Source organism: Rhinoderma darwinii, chromosome 12 (genome assembly GCF_050947455.1).
Source record: "Rhinoderma darwinii isolate aRhiDar2 chromosome 12, aRhiDar2.hap1, whole genome shotgun sequence".
NCBI classification, from domain to species: domain Eukaryota; kingdom Metazoa; phylum Chordata; class Amphibia; order Anura; family Rhinodermatidae; genus Rhinoderma; species Rhinoderma darwinii.
The window spans coordinates 766,252-791,915 of NC_134698.1; the positions used below are offsets into that span (position 1 = coordinate 766,252).

Below are 25,664 nucleotides of genomic sequence, written 5' to 3' on the forward strand. Positions count from 1 at the left end.
ATGAGTCCTCTGCACAATGTCTATGGGAATGATGGAAACGTCTGAGCGCTGCACTAGGCTCTTTCCGTTATACCCATAGACCTCGATTAGAGCGGCAGCGCACCGGCTCCACCGCCGCTCCATTCAATGTCCTCACCGCGGCCGAGCACGGAGCAGGTTCTAGCGGTTTGGGTCCCAGCAATCAGAATTTTGTATTTTTTCCTGGTGCGACCCCTTGACTTTCCTCGCGGCTAATCGAGGTAGAAATGTCTGTGTAATAATGGGGTCCAGGCTGTGGGGCATTCGTTGTTGGTCCCCTCTAGATGCGCACACTCCGGCGGACGCCATGTTCGCGCCTGTCTTTCTGCAGTGTTATTCTATGTTTCTCTACAGCTGGAGTGGCCCCTGAACGCTGTCATTGTAGGGGGAGGGTCACTGAGCCGGGACACCCCATTAATCCTACATCAGATACGTCTCATCTTCTTCCGCTCATGTCGTTAGTCCCTCGCTGTGCCCGGGAAGTTACACTCACAACAACTGCTCAGATTGGTTGACTGTTGTCGTGGCCCCTCCCACCTCATTCCCAAGGGCTCAAGGAAATGGATGAGCAATCACATTGCTGCTTTTTTCCCCCAGAAGGCCATACACAGGAGCTGGGATGTGATTGGTTGCTGTAGCTCCTCCTCCACTCCCCTGCAGTAAGGTCTGTAATATTATCAGGTGTGCAGGGGGTGTTGGGGATTCCTCTGCCCAGTCATAAAGATCCCACTATCTGCTCCTGGGAAAGCTGGGTGACCACCATTACAGACTCCTCGGCTTTATTATTACTGGTTAGTTTGGGCGAGCCGGGTGATGGCACCCATGGAGGCAGTCACATTGTCACCCAGCTCTCCCAGAATCCGATGTAGACCAGGCTCGCACTGACCCCGACCGAGCAGAGACTCTTATTATGGGTCTTTACATATAGATGTGACTGACTGGCTGTATGGCCAGCGATACCTGACAATCTGCAGTGATGGTTTGTTACAATGTATCGGCGTAGATTAGGCTCCGGTCACCAAACGTGTAGCTCCAACTTGTATGTGACAGAGCTGTACACATTGTAACAAACTCTCATCAGTGACATGAAGGGCGTCCTGTATTCCCTACGCTGCGCTCCCTCTACTACAGATATATGAACTGCCGCCCACGAGGAAGGGGCTTGTACGAGCTCCAGACAGGTTCCGTCTAGATATTAAATACCTCCTACTACAGGACCGCAGCACAAACGATTATCAATTCAATGAAAACTTTATTACATACAGAGAACAATACAGGAAGATGTAAACGTGCCCACGATGACGGGTTAAGGCCCCGCGCACACGACCGTAGAACTCGCCCGTCATTCCGGACCCTCTCATTTCTATATGTCCTGTATGTTTACGTGAAGGTGTCCGGGCCGTAGGAAAGCTCCGCAAAATATAAGACATTCTATTTTATGTTTTTTATGGACTGTTCTCCCAAACTTTATAATGGGAGTCAAATGCGGATGACCGTCTGCAGGCGGACCGTGATTACAGGCAGGGGCCCAACCCCAAGGTCTATAGTCAGATACAGGACATATAGAAATGAGAGGGTCCGGAATGACGGGCGAGTTCTACGGTCCTGTGCGCGGGGCCTTAACCCTTCATCGTGGGCACGTTTACATCTAACTGTATTGTTCTCTATATGTAATAAAGTTTTCATTGAATTGATCATTTATGCTGCTGTCATTTAGTTGGAGGTATTACATCTATATGTAGATCACAGTTCAGGGAGGATAATGTGGGGATCAGGGAGGAGAATGTGGGGATCAGGGAGGAGAATGTGGGGATCAGGGAGGATAATGTGGAGATCAGGGAGGAGAATGTGGAGATCAGGGAGGAGAATGTGGAGATCAGGGAGGAGAATGTGGGGCTCAGGGAGGAGAATGTGGGGCTCAGGGAGGAGAATGTGGGGATCAGGGAGGAGAATGTGGGGATCAGGGAGGAGAATGTGGGGATCAGGGAGGAGAATGTGGAGATCAGGGAGGAGAATGTGGAGATCAGGGAGGAGAATGTGGGGCTCAGGGAGGAGAATGTGGGGATCAGGGAGGAGAATGTGGGGATCAGGGAGGAGAATGTGGGGATCAGGGAGGAGAATGTGGAGATCAGGGAGGAGAATGTGGAGATCAGGGAGGAGAATGTGGAGATCAGGGAGGAGAATGTGGAGATCAGGGAGGAGAATGTGGAGATCAGGGAGGAGAATGTGGAGATCAGGGAGGAGAATGTGGAGATCAGGGAGGAGAATGTGGAGATCTGGGAGGAGAATGTGGAGATCTGGGAGGAGAATGTGGAGATCTGGGAGGAGAATGTGGAGATCAGGGAGGAGAATGTGGAGATCAGGGAGGAGAATGTGGGGATCAGGGAGGAGAATGTGGGGATCAGGGAGGAGAATGTGGGGATCAGGGAGGAGAATGTGGGGATCAGGGAGGAGAATGTGGGGATCAGGGAGGAGAATGTGGAGATCAGGGAGGAGAATGTGGAGATCAGGGAGGAGAATGTGGAGATCAGGGAGGAGAATGTGGGGATCAGGGAGGAGAATGTGGGGATCAGGGAGGAGAATGTGGAGATCAGGGAGGAGAATGTGGAGATCAGGGAGGAGAATGTGGAGATCAGGGAGGAGAATGTGGGGATCAGGGAGGAGAATGTGGGGATCAGGGAGGAGAATGTGGGGATCAGGGAGGAGAATGTGGAGATCAGGGAGGAGAATGTGGGGCTCAGGGAGGAGAATGTGGGGATCAGGGAGGAGAATGTGGGGATCAGGGAGGAGAATGTGGGGATCAGGGAGGAGAATGTGGGGATCAGGGAGGAGAATGTGGAGATCAGGGAGGAGAATGTGGAGATCAGGGAGGAGAATGTGGAGATCAGGGAGGAGAATGTGGAGATCAGGGAGGAGAATGTGGAGATCAGGGAGGAGAATGTGGAGATCTGGGAGGAGAATGTGGAGATCTGGGAGGAGAATGTGGAGATCTGGGAGGAGAATGTGGAGATCTGGGAGGAGAATGTGGAGATCAGGGAGGAGAATGTGGGGATCAGGGAGGAGAATGTGGGGATCAGGGAGGAGAATGTGGGGATCAGGGAGGAGAATGTGGGGATCAGGGAGGAGAATGTGGGGATCAGGGAGGAGAATGTGGGGATCAGGGAGGAGAATGTGGAGATCAGGGAGGAGAATGTGGAGATCAGGGAGGAGAATGTGGAGATCAGGGAGGAGAATGTGGAGATCAGGGAGGAGAATGTGGAGATCAGGGAGGAGAATGTGGAGATCAGGGAGGAGAATGTGGAGATCAGGGAGGAGAATGTGGGGCTCAGGGAGGAGAATGTGGGGATCAGGGAGGAGAATGTGGGGATCAGGGAGGAGAATGTGGGGATCAGGGAGGAGAATGTGGAGATCAGGGAGGAGAATGTGGAGATCAGGGAGGAGAATGTGGAGATCAGGGAGGAGAATGTGGAGATCAGGGAGGAGAATGTGGAGATCAGGGAGGAGAATGTGGAGATCAGGGAGGAGAATGTGGAGATCAGGGAGGAGAATGTGGAGATCAGGGAGGAGAATGTGGAGATCAGGGAGGAGAATGTGGAGATCAGGGAGGAGAATGTGGAGATCAGGGAGGAGAATGTGGAGATCTGGGAGGAGAATGTGGAGATCTGGGAGGAGAATGTGGAGATCAGGGAGGAGAATGTGGAGATCAGGGAGGAGAATGTGGAGATCAGGGAGGAGAATGTGGAGATCAGGGAGGAGAATGTGGGGATCAGGGAGGAGAATGTGGGGATCAGGGAGGAGAATGTGGAGATCAGGGAGGAGAATGTGGAGATCAGGGAGGAGAATGTGGAGATCAGGGAGGAGAATGTGGAGATCAGGGAGGAGAATGTGGGGATCAGGGAGGAGAATGTGGAGATCAGGGAGGAGAATGTGGGGATCAGGGAGGAGAATGTGGGGATCAGGGAGGAGAATGCGGGGATCAGGGAGGAGAATGCGGAGATCAGGGAGGAGAATGCGGAGATCAGGGAGGAGAATGCGGAGATCAGGGAGGAGAATGCGGAGATCAGGGAGGAGAATGCGGAGATCAGGGAGGAGAATGCGGGGATCAGGGAGGAGAATGCGGGGATCAGGGAGGAGAATGCGGGGATCAGGGAGGAGAATGTGGAGATCAGGGAGGAGAATGTGGAGATCAGGGAGGAGAATGTGGGGATCGGGGTGCGGGTTGGAGAATGGAGATCCGGGTTCGGGGAGGAGAATGTGGAGATCAGGGAGGAGAATGTGGAGATCAGGGAGGAGAATGTGGAGATCAGGGAGGAGAATGTGGAGATCAGGGAGGAGAATGTGGAGATCAGGGAGGAGAATGTGGAGATCAGGGAGGGGAATGTGGAGATCAGGGAGGGGAATGGGGAGATCAGGGAGGGGAATGTGGAGATCAGGGAGGGGAATGTGGAGATCAGGGAGGGGAATGTGGAGATCAGGGAGGGGAATGGGTAGATCAGGGAGGAGAATGCGGAGATCAGGGAGGAGAATGCGGAGATCTGGGAGGAGAATGCGGAGATCTGGGAGGAGAATGCGGAGATCTGGGAGGAGAATGCGGAGATCTGGGAGGAGAATGCGGAGATCAGGGAGGAGAATGCGGAGATCAGGGAGGAGAATGTGGGGATCGGGGTGCGGGTTGGAGAATGGAGATCCGGGTTCGGGGAGGAGAATGTGGAGATCAGGGAGGAGAATGTGGAGATCAGGGAGGAGAATGTGGAGATCAGGGAGGAGAATGTGGGGATCGGGGTGCGGGTTGGAGAATGGAGATCCGGGTTCGGGGAGGAGAATGCGGAGATCAGGGAGGGGAATGCGGAGATCAGGGAGGGGAATGCGGAGATCAGGGAGGGGAATGCGGAGATCAGGGAGGGGAATGCGGAGATCAGGGAGGGGAATGCGGAGATCAGGGAGGAGAATGCGGAGATCAGGGAGGAGAATGCGGAGATCAGGGAGGAGAATGCGGAGATCAGGGAGGAGAATGCGGAGATCAGGGAGGAGAATGCGGAGATCAGGGAGGAGAATGCGGAGATCAGGGAGGAGAATGCGGAGATCAGGGAGGGGAATGGGGAGATCAGGGAGGGGAATGGGGAGATCAGGGAGGGGAATGGGGAGATCAGGGAGGGGAATGGGGAGATCAGGGAGGGGAATGCGGAGATCAGGGAGGGGAATGCGGAGATCAGGGAGGGGAATGCGGAGATCAGGGAGGGGAATGCGGAGATCAGGGAGGGGAATGCGGAGATCAGGGAGGGGAATGGGGAGATCAGGGAGGGGAATGGGGAGATCAGGGAGGGGAATGGGGAGATCAGGGAGGGGAATGCGGAGATCAGGGAGGAGAATGCGGAGATCAGGGAGGAGAATGCGGAGATCAGGGAGGAGAATGTGGGGATCTGGGTGCGGGTTGGAGAATGGAGATCCGGGTTTGGGGAGGAGAATGTGGAGATCAGGGAGGAGAATGTGGAGATCAGGGAGGAGAATGTGGAGATCAGGGAGGAGAATGTGGAGATCAGGGAGGAGAATGTGGGGATCGGGGTGCGGGTTGGAGAATGGAGATCCGGGTTCGGGGAGGAGAATGTGGAGATCAGGGAGGAGAATGTGGAGATCAGGGAGGAGAATGTGGAGATCAGGGAGGAGAATGTGGAGATCAGGGAGGAGAATGTGGAGATCAGGGAGGGGAATGGGGAGATCAGGGAGGGGAATGGGGAGATCAGGGAGGAGAATGCGGAGATCAGGGAGGAGAATGCGGAGATCAGGGAGGAGAATGCGGAGATCAGGGAGGAGAATGTGGGGATCGGGGTGCGGGTTGGAGAATGGAGATCCGGGTTTGGGGAGGAGAATGTGGAGATCAGGGAGGAGAATGTGGGGATCGGGGTGCGGGTTGGAGAATGGAGATCCGGGTTCGGGGGAGAGAATGTGGAGATCAGGGAGGAGAATGTGGAGATCAGGGAGGAGAATGTGGAGATCAGGGAGGAGAATGTGGAGATCAGGGAGGAGAATGTGGAGATCAGGGAGGAGAATGTGGAGATCAGGGAGGAGAATGTGAAGATCAGGGAGGAGAATGTGGAGATCAGGGAGGAGAATGTGGAGATCAGGGAGGAGAATGTGGAGATCAGGGAGGGGAATGTGGAGATCAGGGAGGAGAATGTGGAGATCAGGGAGGAGAATGTGGAGATCAGGGAGGGGAATGGGGAGATCAGGGAGGGGAATCAGGAGATCAGGGAGGAGAATGCGGAGATCAGGGAGGGGAATGCGGAGATCAGGGAGGGGAATGCGGAGATCAGGGAGGAGAATGCGGAGATCAGGGAGGGGAATGGGGAGATCAGGGAGGGGAATGGGGAGATCAGGGAGGGGAATGGGGAGATCAGGGAGGAGAATGGGGAGATCAGGGAGGAGAATGCAGAGATCAGGGAGGAGAATGCGGAGATCAGGGAGGAGAATGCGGAGATCAGGGAGGGGAATGCGGAGATCAGGGAGGGGAATGCGGAGATCAGGGAGGGGAATGCGGAGATCAGGGAGGGGAATGCGGAGATCAGGGAGGGGAATGCGGAGATCAGGGAGGAGAATGCGGAGATCTGGGAGGGGAATGCGGAGATCAGGGAGGGGAATGCGGAGATCAGGGAGGGGAATGCGGAGATCAGGGAGGAGAATGCGGAGATCAGGGAGGAGAATGCGGAGATCAGGGAGGAGAATGCGGAGATCAGGGAGGGGAATGGGGAGATCAGGGAGGGGAATGGGGAGATCAGGGAGGGGAATGGGGAGATCAGGGAGGGGAATGGGGAGATCAGGGAGGGGAATGGGGAGATCAGGGAGGGGAATGGGGAGATCAGGGAGGAGAATGGGGAGATCAGGGAGGAGAATGCGGAGATCTGGGAGGAGAATGCGGAGATCTGGGAGGGGAATGCGGAGATCAGGGAGGGGAATGCGGAGATCAGGGAGGAGAATGCGGAGATCTGGGAGGAGAATGCGGAGATCTGGGAGGGGAATGCGGAGATCAGGGAGGGGAATGCGGAGATCAGGGAGGAGAATGCGGAGATCAGGGAGGAGAATGCGGAGATCAGGGAGGAGAATGCGGAGATCAGGGAGGGGAATGGGGAGATCAGGGAGGGGAATGGGGAGATCAGGGAGGGGAATGGGGAGATCAGGGAGGGGAATGGGGAGATCAGGGAGGAGAATGGGGAGATCAGGGAGGAGAATGGGGAGATCAGGGAGGAGAATGCGGAGATCAGGGAGGAGAATGTGGGTATCGGGGTGCGGGTTGGAGAATGGAGATCCGGGTTTGGGGAGGAGAATGTGGAGATCAGGGAGGAGAATGTGGGGATCGGGGTGCGGGTTGGAGAATGGAGATCCGGGTTCGGGGAGGAGAATGTGGAGATCAGGTAAGGAGAATGTGGAGATCAGGGAGGAGAATGTGGAGATCAGGGAGGAGAATGTGGAGATCAGGGAGGAGAATGTGGAGATCAGGGAGGAGAATGTGGAGATCAGGGAGGAGAATGTGGAGATCAGGGAGGAGAATGTGGAGATCAGGGAGGAGAATGTGGAGATCAGGGAGGAGAATGTGGAGATCAGGTAGGGGAATGGGGAGATCAGGGAGGGGAATGGGGAGATCAGGGAGGAGAATGGGGAGATCAGGGAGGAGAATGGGGAGATCAGGGAGGAGAATGGGGAGATCAGGGAGGAGAATGGGGAGATCAGGGAGGAGAATGCGGAGATCAGGGAGGAGAATGCGGAGATCAGGGAGGAGAATGCGGAGATCAGGGAGGAGAATGCGGAGATCAGGGAGGGGAATGCGGAGATCAGGGAGGGGAATGGGGAGATCAGGGAGGGGAATGGGGAGATCAGGGAGGGGAATGCGGAGATCAGGGAGGAGAATGCGGAGATCAGGGAGGAGAATGCGGAGATCAGGGAGGAGAATGCGGAGATCAGGGAGGGGAATGCGGAGATCAGGGAGGAGAATGCGGAGATCAGGGAGGGGAATGCGGAGATCAGGGAGGGGAATGCGGAGATCAGGGAGGGGAATGCGGAGATCAGGGAGGAGAATGCGGAGATCAGGGAGGAGAATGCGGAGATCAGGGAGGGGAATGCGGAGATCAGGGAGGGGAATGCGGAGATCAGGGAGGGGAATGCGGAGATCAGGGAGGGGAATGGGGAGATCAGGGAGGGGAATGGGGAGATCAGGGAGGGGAATGGGGAGATCAGGGAGGAGAATGCGGAGATCAGGGAGGAGAATGCGGAGATCAGGGAGGAGAATGCGGAGATCAGGGAGGAGAATGTGGGGATCTGGGTGCGGGTTGGAGAATGGAGATCCGGGTTTGGGGAGGAGAATGTGGAGATCAGGGAGGAGAATGTGGAGATCAGGGAGGAGAATGTGGAGATCAGGGAGGAGAATGTGGAGATCAGGGAGGAGAATGTGGGGATCGGGGTGCGGGTTGGAGAATGGAGATCCGGGTTCGGGGAGGAGAATGTGGAGATCAGGGAGGAGAATGCGGAGATCAGGGAGGGGAATGCGGAGATCAGGGAGAGGAATGCGGAGATCAGGGAGGAGAATGCGGAGATCTGGGAGGAGAATGCGGAGATCTGGGAGGGGAATGCGGAGATCAGGGAGGGGAATGCGGAGATCAGGGAGGGGAATGCGGAGATCAGGGAGGGGAATGCGGAGATCAGGGAGGAGAATGCGGAGATCAGGGAGGATAATGCGGAGATCAGGGAGGGGAATGCGGAGATCAGGGAGAGGAATGCGGAGATCAGGGAGGAGAATGCGGAGATCAGGGAGGGGAATGCGGAGATCAGGGAGGAGAATGCGGAGATCAGGGAGGAGAATGCGGAGATCAGGGAGGAGAATGTGGAGATCAGGGAGGGGAATGCGGAGATCAGGGAGGAGAATGCGGAGATCAGGGAGGGGAATGCGGAGATCAGGGAGGGGAATGCGGAGATCAGGGAGGAGAATGCGGAGATCAGGGAGGAGAATGTGGAGATCAGGGAGGGGAATGCGGAGATCAGGGAGGGGAATGCGGAGATCAGGGAGGGGAATGCGGAGATCAGGGAGGAGAATGCGGAGATCAGGGAGGGGAATGCGGAGATCAGGGAGGGGAATGCGGAGATCAGGGAGGGGAATGCGGAGATCAGGGAGGAGAATGCGGAGATCTGGGAGGGGAATGCGGAGATCAGGGAGGATAATGCGGAGATCAGGAAGCGAGAATGTAGGGACCGGGGTGCGGGGAGGAGAATGTGGGGATCGGGGTGCGGGTTGGAGAATGTGGGGATCGGGGTGCGGGGACGAGAATGTGGAGATCGGGGTGCAGGGAAGAGAATTGGAGATCAGGGAGGAGAATTTGGAGATCAGGGAGGAGAATTTGGAGATCAGGGTGCTGGGAGTAGAATTTGGGGTGCAGGGGGGAGAATGTGGGGATTGGGGTACGGGGAGGAGAATGTGGGGATTGGGGTACGGGGAGGAGAATGTGGGGTTTGGTGATCTGCCCTTGTGGGGTAAGTTTTGACCCTATAGTGACCGATGCATCATTACTAATCTTCTGGTATCGGTGACGCCCCTCCCCCTCTCTTTATTTCCTGTCTCACTAGTAATGTCTTCCTGGGTACCCCCTGCGGTGTCTTGGGTAGGACGTATTCATGGTCTGACATTATCCTGGAGGTGACGATCTGCAGAGGATACTTCAGTGATACTCCATTGTTTTCTGTGAGGGGGATCACATTACAATCATCACTGTAACCTGGCCTCCAGCAGCCGAGGAGTTAAGTTCTCTGCTTTCTTCCCAGAATTCAGTGCAGGAATGTTTTGCTGTTGTGGGGCCGCCCTGACCCCGTGATGTCACTGTCACATGGTGTTGTCTGCTGTGTAAGCAGGACCTGGCTGCAGCCTCCTCCACCTGAAATCTGAGCAGTTCCTGGTACAGACTGCAGGGCCTAGTGCTCAGGCTGACCCCCCGGGGGGCACAGATCTGCTGCACCCCCACCACTTCCTGTGCACCCTGCCTGGACTGAAGTGTCAGCAGCCCCAGGACGAGGGGTGAGTGCAGCACAGCTGTGAGAGTACTCATTACTTACACAAGGACCCCATTGTATACACCGATCACACACAATACCTCTGCCAGCTGAAGTGAATGACACTGATCATATGGTTATAATGGCGCCTGATAAGGGGGGTATACTCAGCAGCAAGTTTTCAGTCAGTTCTTGAAGTTGATGTTGAAAGTGTAAAGACCCGAGCGACTGTGACCAGCGCTAAATTGTGATGTGTAGAACGACCGGTCTTGTGGAGATGTCCCCGGTCTTGTGGGGTGTTCCAGGTCTTGTGGGGGTGTTCCCGATCTTGTGGGGGTGTTCCCGGTCTTGTGGGGGTGTTCCCGGTCTTGAGGAGATGTCCCTGGTCTTGTGGAGATGTCCCTGGTCTTGTGGGGGTGTCCCCGGTCTTGTGGGGGTGTCCCCGGTCTTGTGGGGGTGTCCCCGGTCTTGTGGAGGTGTCCCCGGTCTTGTGGGGTGTTCCCGGTCTTGTGGGGTGTCCCTGCTCTTGTGTAGATGTCCATGGTCTTGTGGGGTGTTCCCGATCTTGTGGGGATGTCCCAGGTCTTGTGGGGTGCCTTCTCTTGTGGAGATGTCCCTGGTCTTGTGGGGTGTTCCAGGTCTTGTGGGGGTGTGCCCAGTCTTGTGGGGGTGTCCCGGGTCTTGTGGGGGTGTTCCCGGTCTTGTGGAGATGTCCCTGGTCTTGTGGAGTGTTCCCGGTCTTGTGGAGATGTCCCTGGTCTTGTGGAGATGTTCCCGGTCTTGTGGAGATGTTCCCGGTCTTGTGGAGATGTCCCTGGTCTTGTGGGGTGTTCCCGGTCTTGTGGAGATGTCCCAGGTCTTGTGGGGTGCCCCTGCTCTTGTGGAGATGTCCATGGTCTTGTGGGGGTGTTCCCAGTCGTGTGGGGGAGGGGAGGCTAGCTCCTCTGGTCAGATCCGATCTACTGTACCACAAATTACTGATAAAGTTACTGCTGCTATAATGTGAAGACACGCAGAGCATCGCAGCTCACTGTATATGGGTCTGTGTAGCTGCAGTCCGGTCATAGCATGATGCATTATGGGAAGAAGACAAGCCAGCCGGGTCAGGGTGATAATCTGGACAATGTTCTGCTGGGAAACCTTGTGTCCTGACATTCATGTGAATGTGACACGTACCCCCGACCTAAGCACAGGAACCATCAGAGGTGTAGTCCAGGCCTCAATGGGTCACAGCGGCACAAGGGCGAGTACACAATATAAGCCGGGGCTCCGTTCCCCCTCTGTGTGGCGTATAGACGTCTTCTCTCTCTGTGTGGCGCATAGACGGCTTCTCACTCTTTGTGGCGCATAGACGTCTTCTCTCTCTGTATGGCGTATAGACGGCTTCTCTCTCTGTATGGCGTATAGACAGCTTCTCTCTCTGTATGGCGCATAGACGTCTTCTCTCTCTGTGTGGCGCATAGACGTCTTCTCTCTCTGTGTGGCGCATAGACGTCTTCTCTCTCTGTGTGGCGCATAGACGTCTTCTCTCTCTGTGTGGCGCATAGACGGATTTTCTCTGTGTGGCGTATAGACGGGTCTCTCTAGACGTCTTCTCTCTCTGTGTGGCGTATAGACGGATTCTCTCTGTATGGCGTATAGATGGCTTCTCTCTCTGTGTGGCGTATAGACGGCTTCTCTCTGTATGGCGTATGGAAGGCTTCTCTCTGTGACGTATAGACGGCTTCTCTCTGTGTGGCGTATAGACTGCTTCTCTCTGTGTGGCGTATAGACGGCTTCTCACTCTGTATGGCGTATAGACGGCTTCTCTCTTTGTGTGGCGTACAGACGGCTTCTCTCTCTGCGTGGCGCATAGACGGCTTCTCCCTCTGTGTGGCGTATAGACGGCTTCTCCCTCTGTGTGGCGTATAGACGGCTTCTCCCTCTGTGTGGCGTATAGACGGCTTCTCCCTCTGTGTGCCGTATAGACGGCTTCTCTCTCTGTGTGGCGTATAGACGCCTTCTCTCTCTGTGTGGCGTATAGACGCCTTCTCTCTCTGTGTGGCGTATAGACGTCCTCTCTCTGTGTGGCATATAGACGTCTTCTCTCTCTGTGTGGCGCATAGACGTCTTCTCTCTGTGTGGCGTATAGACGGATTCTCTCTAGACGTCTTCTCTCTCTGTGTGGCATATAGACGGCCTTTCACCCTGCGTGGTGTATAGACATCTCTCTCTCTGTGGCGTATAGATGGCTTCTCTCTCTGTATAGACGGCTTCTCTCTCTGTGGCGTATAGACGGCTTCTCTCTCTCTGTGGCATATAGACGGCCTTTCGCCCTGTGTGGCGTATAGACGGCTTCTCTCTGTGTGGCGTATAGACGTTGTCTCTCTCTGTGTGGCGTATAGACGTCTTCTCTGTCTGCGTGGCGTATAGACGGCTTCTCTCTCTGTGTGGCGTATAGACGGCTTCTCTCTCTGTGTGGCGTATAGACGGATTCTCTCTCTGTGTGGCGTATAGACGGCTTCTCTCTCTGTGTGGCGTATAGACGGATTCTCTCTGTGTGGCGTATAGACGGATTCTCTCTGTGTGGCGTATAGACGTCCTCTCTCTGTGGCGTATAGACGGCTTCTCTCTCTGTGTGGCGTATAGACGGCTTCTCTCTCTGTGTGGCGTATAGACGGCTTCTCTCTCTGTGTGGCGTATAGACGGCTTCTCTCTCTGTGTGGCGTATAGACGGCTTCTCTCTCTGTGTGGCGTATAGACGGCTTCTCTCTCTGGGTGGCGTATAGACGGCTTCTCTCACTGCGTGGCATATAGATGGCTTCTCTCTGCGTGGCGTATAGATGGCTTCTCTCTGAGTGGTGTATAGATGGCTTCTCTCTGCGTGGCGTATAGACAGCTTCTCTCTCTGTGTGGCGTATAGATTGCTTCTCACTCTCTGTGTGGCGTATAGACGTCTTTCACTCTCTGTGTGGCGTATAGACTTCTCTCTCTGTGTGGCATATAGACGTCTTCTCTCTCTGTGTGGCGTATAGACGGCTTCTCTCTCTGCGTGGCGTATAGACGGCTTCTCTAGCTCTCTCTGTATGGCGTATAGACGTCTTCTCCCTCTTTGTGGCGTATAGACGTCTTCTCTCTCTGTGTGGCGTATAGACGGCTTCTCTCTCTGTGTGGCGTATAGACGGCTTCTCTCTCTGTGTGGCGTATAGACGGCTTCTCTCTCTGTGTGGCGTATAGACGGCCTCTCTCTGCGTGGCGTATAGACGGCTTCTCTCTCTGCGTGGCGTATAGACGGCTTCTCTCACTGCGTGGCGTATAGATGGCTTTTCTCTGCGTGGCGTATAGATGGCTTCTCTCTGCGTGGCGTATAGACGGCTTCTCTCTGTGTGGCGCATAGATTGCTTCTCTCTCTCTGTGTGGCGTATAGACGTCTTCTCCCTCTGTGTGGCGTATAGACGTCTTCTCTCTCTGCGTGGCGTATAGACGTCTTCTCTCTCTGCGTGGCGTATAGACGGCTTCTCTCTCTCTGCGTGGCGTATAGACGGCTTCTCTCTCTGTGTGGCGTATAGACGGCTTCTCTCTCTGTGTGGCGTATAGACGGCTTCTCTCTCTGTGTGGCGTATAGACGGCTTCTCTCTCTGTGTGGCGTATAGACGGCTTCTCTCTCTGCGTGGCGTATAGACGGCTTATCTGTCTTTCCCTGTATGGCGTATAGACGGCTTTTCTCTCTGTGGGGCGTATAGACGTCTTCTCTCTCCCTCTGTATGGCGTATAGACGCCTTCTCTCTCTGTGTGGCGTATAGACGGCTTTTCTCTCTGCGTGGCGTATAGACGGCTTCTCTCTCTGTGTGGCATATAGACGTCTTCTCTCTCTGTGTGGCATATAGACGTCTTCTCTCTCTGTGTGGCGTATAGACGGCTTCTCTCTCTGCGTGGCGTATAGACGGCTTCTCTAGCTCTCTCTGTATGGCGTATAGACGTCTTCTCCCTCTTTGTGGCGTATAGACGGCTTCTCTCTGTGTGGCGTATAGACGGCTTCTCTCTCTGTGTGGCGTATAGACGGCTTCTCTCTCTGTGTGGCGTATAGACGGCTTCTCTCTCTGTGTGGCGTATAGACGGCTTCTCTCTCTGTGTGGCGTATAGACGGCTTCTCTCTCTGCGTGGCGTATAGACGGCTTATCTGTCTTTCCCTGTATGGCGTATAGACGGCTTTTCTCTCTGTGGGGCGTATAGACGTCTTCTCTCTCCCTCTGTATGGCGTATAGACGGCATCTCTCTCTGTGTGGCGTATAGACGGCTTTTCTCTCTGTGTGGCGTATAGACGGCTTTTCTCTGTGTATGGCGTATAGACTGCTTCTCTCTCTGTGTGGCGTATAGACGGCTTCTCTCTGCGTGACGTATAGACTGCTTCTCTCCCTGTTACTACGATCCCTGATTATGAGTTTTGTCTTCTGCTGACACTTGAGTATTATGATCTGGTATAGACCTATATAGCAGGAAGATGTTGGTGTCCCTGCTGAGCCTGTTCAGGTGCCAGGGTCTGAGGAACGTGTCTGGGGAGGTGTCGGGGTCCTGTCTGCTCCCGGTCTCGGCAGTATGTCGGCATCCTCCTCATTGTCCAGGCTGCGCTGATAGGGTGTGTTTGTGTTTCCCACCCTGTGGCAGTGCCCCCCTCACAGGTCATGTGATTCCTGCTGCACGTCTGGCCTCTTGACATTTGCAGGACAAAGCAAGGGTCTGTCCACGGGCAGTAGATCCAGCTGCAGCTCAGACAGGGACACTGCCGTTAGGAGATCCTATTGCAGATAGTGTGTTGGGGGGGGGGGGGGGTCGATCTCCGGATGACATCAGCGGCTCGGTGTAATCAGCCATGCAGCAGGGATCCGGCCTAGCTGTGCAGCATGGACTTATAACGGAGACGTCCGGCACACCACACAATCACGGGCAGGGGGATGGCAATCTTTAACTGTGTCAGTGCTGAAAGGTTTGATATTGTTTGTAGATAGTAATCTCTGGAGTGTATTATAATCTACAATCACCGCTGCACGGCATCTATTACATGACGCTTATTCTCTGACTGTTTCCTCTCCTAGGCCCGGCCGTGAAGTTCATCATGGGCGACATGAAAACCCCGGACTTCGATGATCTTTTAGCTGCATTTGATATTCCAGACATGGATGCAAATGAGGCAATTCACTCGGGGCCCGAGGATTCAGAAGGACAAGGGAAACCTTCATCGGGGGAAGCAGTGAGTGCAGAGCATGGACCTTCACAGACGGACATCACCACGGTCAGTGTCATAGTCAAGAACACAGTCTGTCCTGAACAGCCGGACTTACTGGACATTCATGGGAAGGACACACCAGGTCTAGGTACTCGACTCCTTCAGAATGGATTCAACAGCCCAGAGGTACCTCGGACATTGGCAGCCGCACCTCCAGCTTCTAATGGAGGAGAGAACTGGGCACCTAGACAAAAAGCCAGTAAAACCTTAGATCTGTTCACGGACTTCACGCCGGTGGATAATCCCATCGACAGCCATGTGTCTGAGTTGATTGACAGGCCAAGGGATGTTAAACTAAAGGAGAGGCCGATGTTTGAGTCCCCTGACCCAGATCTCTGTCCTCCGTCAGCTGAATTGTCAGTGGATGAAGGCCACAGCCTGCCAAGAGTCAGCCCTCCACCCTTCTCCATTAGTAAAATTGCTGGAGGCGTTGGATCTCTGGGACTGTGTCTGGGAACACCCTCCATCAAGAAAGAGCCAGATGAAGATCCTCCAGGGAGCCCTGCAGCTTCAATAGATGGTTCTTCAGAACTTTTAAAGGGTTCCCCTCCTGTTCATTACACTGAACCTCTGATACCTGCGTGGAGCAGCCCCGAGCACAAACCTGAGGTTGGTTCCATCAAGATCCCTGAGAAAACGAGTACCCTGAATGACGTCGATGGCGTAGCGCCCAAACCGCCAACAAGTCCTGAACCCCACCTGGAGCTTACTGATATTCCAAAGCTCTCCAAAGCAAGTAGTGAACCTGAGGGTCCTGGAGTGAAGGATGAGCCGCACTGGAGCCCGAGAAGCCTACCTAGTGACCTCGAGGAAGATGACGGCATCAGCTCCCCATCATCAAACTCTTCAAGACCCCTCAAAGTCCGCATCAAAACCATAAAGACACAATCTGGGAGCATCACAAGGACTGTTACCAGGGTGTCCTCCGACTCTGATACGGTCACCTCCGTACAGCTGTCTGACGGCTCCCCCCAGCCTCCCATTTCTGAATCCAGCCAAGAGAACACCACAGACCCTAAAGAAGATGCTAATGTATCATCTCCAAAGGAGAAAACCGATCTTCCTAGTCCATCAAAAGTGGAAGCAACTCAAGTGGTGAAACTCCCACTGGGCAATGGAGTAAAGCTGCAGGGCTCCATACTACCGGTATCCACCATTCAGAATGCCAGCAGTGTCATGCTCATGGCAGCAAGCGTGGCTCAGCAGAAAGCAGTGGTCTTACCTTCCAAGGCCAATAAAGTCCTGACCAAGAATATTATTCATCTGGTACAGCAGCCCTTGTCCACCACAGCCTCTCTTACCAACCAGGTGTGCACCACCTCTACTATCAGCACTACAAGCAGCCCACAACGCAGCGCTACAGTAGTCATGGTGCAGTCCCAGAAACCGACACCAGCCGTAGCCGGGACCGTCATCTCCCGCACGCAGTCCAGCCTGGTGGAGAACTTCAATAAAATCCTCAACAGCAAGAACTTACTTCCCACATACAAACCAAACCTCACTCCACCAGCAGAGTCCAGCGTCAGCCTTCCGCTATTTGGTTTCCGCTGCTTAGAATGTGGAGACTCGTTTGCCTTGGAGAAAAGCTTGGCCCGGCACTATGACCGACGGAGCATGAGAATTGAGGTCACCTGCAACCACTGCATCAAGCGCTTGGTTTTCTTTAATAAGTGCAGCCTCCTCTTGCACGCCCGCAAGCACAAGGACAACGGACTGGTAATGCAGTGCTCACACCTGGTCATGAGGCCAATCACCCTGGAGCAGATGATCGGGCAGCCGGATGTCACGCCTCTTGTATCCGTCGCTGTTCTGACTCCAGGAAATGCATCCACGCCTGGTCCGGCTCAGGACACAGCAGCTACAGCCAGCCCGACCAGCGACTCCGCCATTCTACCCGAGCAATCCACCTACTCCACCTTCCGCTGCTTGGAGTGTAAAGAGCAGTGTAAGAACAAGGCAGGACTGGCGCTTCACTTCCAGCAGATCTCCGCCTCTCCAGCCGGCGGCAGTACGGTAGGTGTCAGATGTATGGAGAATGCTGGGCACATTGGTGAAGTCCTAGGGGGAGAGAAGTGTGGGGGGGGGGGGGGGGGGGGTTGAAAATAAAATAATGCGGACCTGGTAGGAAGATTGATTGGTGGCCTATCAGGGTGTCACAGGACCTGCCTTCATTACATCTCTTGCAGGTGTGTTCTTACTGTCCCATGATGATGCCAAACCGATGCAGCTTTGAGGCTCACCAGCGCATGCACAAACAGAGCCCCCCCAATGTGTGCCCAGAATGTGGGGGGAACTTCCGCATAGAAAACTTTCAGACTCACCTGAAGGAAACCTGTTTACATTTCTCACGCAGGATTGGCTACAGGTATTTTATTATAGAGACAATCACTAGGACTGAGAGGCCTGTATGGTGCCCGCCGGTTAATAATATCACTGTCTGTCCTCTTACAGGTGCCAGAGTTGTGCGGTGGTGTTTGGAGGAGTCAACTCCATCAAGTCTCACATTCAAACGTCTCATTGTGAGGTATTTCATAAGTGCCCGGTCTGCCCCATGGCCTTTAAATCTGCTCCCAGTGCTCATGCCCACATCTACACCCAACATCCAGGATTCAACAACCAACAGGCCAAGTAAGTGCCAGCAGTCCTGATCTCCCAGCGTCTCATCAGATGTATGCGTGGTAATCTCTGATCTACGGGGGGTGACATTAAAGAGGGCAATGTGGGAGTGCTGTAAAAGTGACATTACTTCCTTAAAGGGTCTTTCTGTACAATTCCTGTCCATATGCCTTACTAGATCTACTATAATACTGCCCCCTATATACAAGAATATAACTACTATAATACTGCTCCCTATATACAAGAATATAACTACTATAATACTGCCCCTATATACAAGAATATAACTACTATAATACTGCTCCCTATATACAAAAATATAACTACTATAATACTGCTCCTATATACAAGAATATAACTACTATAATACTGCTCCTATATACAAGAATATAACTACTATAATACTGCCCCCTATATACAAGAATATAACTACTATAATACTGCCCCCTATATACAAGAATATAACTACTATAATACTGCCCCTATATACAAGAATATATCACTATAATACTGCTCCCTATATACAAGAATATATCACTATAATACTGCTCCTATATACAAGAATATAACTACTATAATACTGTCCCCATATACAAGAATATAACTACTATAATACTGCCCCTATATACAAGAATATAACTACTATAATACTGCTCCTATATACAAGAATATAACTACTATAATACTGTCCCCATATACAAGAATATAACTACTATAATACTGTCCCCATATACAAGAATATAACTACTATAATACTGCTCCCTATATACAAGAATATAACTACTATACTGCCTCTATATACAAGAATATAACTACTATAATACTGCCCCTATATACAAGAATATAACTACTATAATACTGCTCCCTATATACAAGAATATAACTACTATAATACTGCTCCTATATACAAGAATATAACTACTATACTGCCTCTATATACAAGAATATAACTACTATAATACTGCCCCCTATATACAAGAATATAACTACTATAATACTGCCTCCTATATACAAGAATATAACTACTATAATACTGCCCCTATATACAAGAATATAACTACTATAATACTGCCCCCTATATACAAGAATATAACTACTATAATACTGCCCCCTATATACAAGAATATAACTACTATAATACTGCTCCTATATACAAGAATATAACTACTATAATACTGCTCCTATATACAAGAATATAACTACTATAATACTGCCCCTATATACAAGAATAGAACTACTATAATACTGCCCCTATATACAAGAATATAACTACTATACTGCCCCTATATACAAGAATATAACTACTATACTGCCTCTATATACAAGAATATAACTACTATAATACTGCCCCTATATACAAGAATATAACTACTATAATACTGCTCCTATATACAAGAATATAACTACTATAATACTGCTCCTATATACAAGAATATAACTACTATAATACTGCCCCTATATACAAGAATATAACTACTATACTACTGCCCCCATATACAAGAATATAACTACTATAATACTGCTCCTATATACAAGAATATAACTACTATAATACTGCCCCTATATACAAGAATATAACTACTATAATACTGCCCCCTATATACAAGAATATATCTACTATAATACTGCCCCTATATACAAGAATATAACTACTATAATACTGCCCCTATATACAAGAATATAACTACTATAATACTGCCCCCTATATACAAGAATATAACTACTATAATACTGCTCCTATACATAAGAATATAACTACTATAATAATGCTCCTATATACAGGAATAGAACTACTATAATACTGCCCCATATATACAAGAATATAACTACTATAATACTGCTCCTATATACAAGAATATAACTACTATAATACTGCCCCTATATACAAGAATATAACTACTATAATACTGCTCCCTATATACAAGAATATAATTACTATAATACTGCCCCTATATACAAGAATATAACTACTATAATACTGCCCATATATACAAGAATATAACTACTATAATACTGCTCCTATATACAAGAATATAACTACTATAATACTGCCCCTCTATACAAGAATATAACTGCTATAATACTGCTCCTATATACAATAATATAACTGCTATAATACTGCTCCTATATACAAGAACATAACTACTATAATACTGCTCCTATATACAAGAATATAACTACTATAATACTGCCTCTATATACAAGAATATAACTACTATAATACTGCCTCTATATACAAGAATATAACTACTATAAAACTGCCCCCTATATATAAGAATATAACTACTATAATACTGCTCCTATATACAGGAATATAACTACTATAATACTGCTCCTATATACAAGAATATAACTACTATAATACTGCCCCCTATATGCAAGAATATAACTACTATAATACTGCTCCCTATATGCAAGAATATAACTACTATAATACTGCCCCTATATACAATAATAGAACTGCTATAATACTGCTCCAATATACAGGAATATAACTACTAGAATACTGCTCCTATATGCAAGAATATAACTACTAGAATACTGCTCCTATATACAAGGATATAACTACTATAATACTGCTCCTATATACAAGAATATAACTACTATAATACTGCTCCTATATACAAGAATATAACTACTATAATACTGCTCCTATATACAGGAATATAACTACTATAATACTGCCCCCTATATACAAGAATATAACTACTATAATACTGCTCCCATATACAAGAATATAACTACTATAATACTGCCCCCTATATACAAGAATATAACTACTATAATACTGTCCCCTATATACAAGAATATAACTACTATAATACTGCCCCTATATACAAGAATATAACTGCTATAATACTGCTCCTATATACAATAATATAACTGCTATAATACTGCTCCTATATACAATAATATAACTGCTATAATACTGCTCCTATATACAAGAATATAACTACTATAATACTGCTCCTATATACAAGAATATAACTACTATAATACTGCCCCCAATATACAAGAATATAACTACTATAATACTGCTCCCTATATACAAAAATATAACTACTATAATACTGCCCCTATATACAATAATATAACTGCTATAATACTGCTCCAATATACAAGAATATAACTACTAGAATACTGCTCCTATATACAAGGATATAACTACTATAATACTGCTCCTATATACAAGAATATAACTACTATAATACTGCTCCTATATACAAGAATATAACTACTATAATACTGCTCCTATATACAAGAATATAACTACTATAATACTGCTCCTATATACAGGAATATAACTACTATAATACTGCCCCCTATATACAAGAATATAACTACTATAATACTGCTCCCATATACAAGAATATAACTACTATAATACTGCCCCCTATATACAAGAATATAACTACTATAATACTGTCCCCTATATACAAGAATATAACTACTATAATACTGCCCCTATATACAAGAATATAACTGCTATAATACTGCTCCTATATACAATAATATAACTGCTATAATACTGCTCCTATATACAATAATATAACTGCTATAATACTGCTCCTATATACAAGAATATAACTACTATAATACTGCTCCTATATACAAGAATATAACTACTATAATACTGCCCCCAATATACAAGAATATAACTACTATAATACTGCTCCCTATATACAAAAATATAACTACTATAATACTGCCCCTATATACAATAATATAACTGCTATAATACTGCTCCAATATACAAGAATATAACTACTAGAATACTGCTCCTATATACAAGGATATAACTACTATAATACTGCTCCTATATACAAGAATATAACTACTATAATACTGCTCCCTATATACAAGAATATAACTACTATAATACTGCTCCTATATACAAGAATATAACTACTATAATACTGCCCACTATATACAAGAATATAACTACTATAATACTGCTCGTATATACAAGAATATAACTACTATAATACTGCCCTTATATACAAGAATATAACTACTATAATACTGCCCCATATATACAAGAATATAACTACTATAATGCTGCCCCCTATATACAAGAATATAACTACTATAATGCTGCCCCCTATATACAAGAATATAACTACTATAATACTGCTCCTATATACAAGAATATAACTACTATAATACTGCTCCTATATACAAGAATATAACTACTATAATACTGCTCCCTATATACAAGAATATAACTACTATAATACTGCCCCCTATATACAAGGATATAACTACTATAATACTCCTATATACAATAATATAACTACTATAATACTGCCCCCTATATACAAGAATATAACTACTATAATACTGCTCCTATATACAAGAATATAACTACTATAATACTGCTCCTATATACAAGAATATAACTACTATAATACTGCTCCTATATACAAGAATATAACTACTATAATACTGCCCCCTATATACAAGAATATAACTACTATAATACTGCTCCTATATACAAGAATATAACCACTATAATACTGCCCCTATATACAAGAATATAACTACTATAATACTGCCCACTATATACAAGAATATAACTACTATAATACTGCTCCTATATACAAGAATATAACTACTATAATACTGCCTCTATATACAAGAATATAACTACTATAATACTGCTCCTATATACAAGAATATAACTACTATAATACTGCCTCTATATACAAGAATATAATTACTATAATACTGCCCCTATATACAAGAATATAACTACTATAATACTGCCCCTATATACAAGAATATAACTACTATAATACTGCTCCTATATACAAGAATATAACTACTATAATACTGCCCCTATATACAAGAATATAACTACTATAATACTGCCCCCCATATACAAGAATATAACTACTATAATACTGCTCCTATATACAAGAATATAACTACTATAATACTGCCCCCAATATACAAGAATATAACTACTATAATACTGCTCGTATATACAAGAATATAACTACTATAATACTGCCCCCTATATACAAGAGTATAACTACTATAATACTGCTCCTATATACAAGAATATAACTACTATAATACTGCCCCCAATATATAAGAATATAACTACTATAATACTGCCCCCTATATACAAGAATATAACTACTATAATACTGCTCGTATATACAAGAATATAACTACTATAATACTGCCCCTATATACAAGAATATAACTACTATAATACTGCCCCCTATATACAAGAATATAACTACTATAATACTGCCTCTATATACAAGAATATAACTACTATAATACTGCCCCCTATATACAAGAATATAACTACTATAATACTGCTCGTATATACAAGAATATAACTACTATAATACTGCCCCTATATACAAGAATATAACTACTATAATACTGCCCCCTATATACAAGAATATAACTACTATAATACTGCTCGTATATACAAGAATATAACTACTATAATACTGCTCCCTATATACAAGAATATAACTACTATAATACTCCTCCTATATACAAGCATATAACTACTATAATACTGCTCCTATATACAAGAATATAACTACTATAATACTGCCCCCTATATACAAGAACATAACTACTATAATACTGCTCCTATATACAAGAATATAACTACTATAATACTGCTTCTATATACAAGAATATAACTACTATAAAACTGCCCCCTATATACAAGAATATAACTACTATAAAACTGCCCCCTATATACAAGAATATAACTACTATAATACTGCTCCCTATATACAAGAATATAACTACTATAATACTGCCCCCAATATACAAGAATATAACTACTATAATACTGCCCCCTATATACAAGAGTATAACTACTATAATACTGCTCCTATATACAAGAATATAACTACTATAATACTGCCCCCTATATACAAGAGTATAACTACTATAATACTGCTCCTATATACAAGAATATAACTACTATAATACTGCCCCCAATATATAAGAATATAACTACTATAATACTGCTCCTATATACAAGAATATAACTACTATAATACTGCTCCTATATACAAGAATATAACTACTATAATACTGCCCCTATATACAAGAATATAACTACTATAATACTGGTCCCTATATACAAGAATATAACTACTATAATACTGCCTCTATATACAAGAATATAACTACTATAATACTGCCCCCTATATACAAGAATATAACTACTATAATACTGCCCGTATATACAAGAATATAACTACTATAATACTGCCCCTATATACAAGAATATAACTACTATAATACTGCCCCCTATATACAAGAATATAACTACTATAATACTGCTCGTATATACAAGAATATAACTACTATAATACTGCTCCCTATATACAAGAATATAACTACTATAATACTGCTCCTATATACAAGCATATAACTACTATAATACTGCTCCTATATACAAGAATATAACTACTATAATACTGCCCACTATATACAAGAACATAACTACTATAATACCGCTCCTATATACAAGAATATAACTACTATAATACTGCCTCCTATATACAAGAATATAACTACTATAATAATGCCCCTATATACAAGAATATAACCACTATAATACTGCCCCTATATACAAGAATATAACTACTATAATACTGCCCACTATATACAAAAATATAACTACTATAATACTGCTCATATATACAAGAATATAACTACTATAATACTGCCTCCTATATACAAGAATATAACTACTATAATACTGCCCCCTATATACAAGAATATAACTACTATAATACTGCTCCTATATACAAGAATATAACTACTATAATACTGCCTCTATATACAAGAATATAATTACTATAATACTGCCCCTATATACAAGAATATAACTACTATAATACTGCCCCTATATACAAGAATATAACTTCTATAATACTGCCCCTATATACAAGAATATAACTACTATAATACTGCCCCTATATACAAGAATATAACTACTATAATACTGCCTCTATATACAAGAATATAATTACTATAATACTGCCCCTATATACAAGAATATAACTACTATAATACTGCTCCTATATACAAGAATATAACTACTATAATACTGCTCCCTATATACAAGAATATAACTACTATAATACTGCCCCTATATACAAGAATATAACTACTATAATACTGCCCCTATATACAAGAATATAACTACTATAATACTGCCTCTATATACAAGAATATAATTACTATAATACTGCCCCTATATACAAGAATATATCACTATAATACTGCCCTCTATATACAAGAATATAATTACTATAATACTGCCCCTATATACAAGAATATAACTACTATAATACTGCTCCTATATACAAGAATATAACTACTATAATACTGCCCCCAATATATAAGAATATAACTACTATAATACTGCCCCCTATATACAAGAATATAACTACTATAATACTGCTCGTATATACAAGAATATAACTACTATAATACTGCTCCCTATATACAAGAATATAACTACTATAATACTGCTCCTATATACAAGAATATAACTACTATAATACTGCCCCTATATACAAGAATATAACTACTATAATACTGCCCCCTATATACAAGAATATAACTACTATAATACTGCCTCTATATACAAGAATATAACTACTATAATACTGCCCCCTATATACAAGAATATAACTACTATAATACTGCCCGTATATACAAGAATATAACTACTATAATACTGCCC

General features: G+C 46.6%; 1 protein-coding gene across 2 annotated transcripts in view; it reads left to right on the top strand.

The window, feature by feature from the left end:
* The window catches only part of ZNF687 (zinc finger protein 687), a 31,024-nt gene that overhangs the window by 758 nt on the left and 4,602 nt on the right, over nucleotides 1-25,664 (top strand). The window contains exons 1-4 of one of the 2 annotated variants that reach the window (XM_075844117.1): nucleotides 14,956-15,007; nucleotides 15,117-17,320; nucleotides 17,494-17,672; nucleotides 17,759-17,935. In XM_075844117.1, coding sequence (XP_075700232.1) covers nucleotides 15,137-17,320; nucleotides 17,494-17,672; nucleotides 17,759-17,935 — 2,540 coding nt within the window. In that variant the 5' untranslated portion in view covers nucleotides 14,956-15,007; nucleotides 15,117-15,136. Of the gene's footprint in view, nucleotides 1-14,955; nucleotides 15,008-15,116; nucleotides 17,321-17,493; nucleotides 17,673-17,758; nucleotides 17,936-25,664 lie in introns of those variants that run through there. The other variant, XM_075844116.1, reaches the window with a different exon arrangement.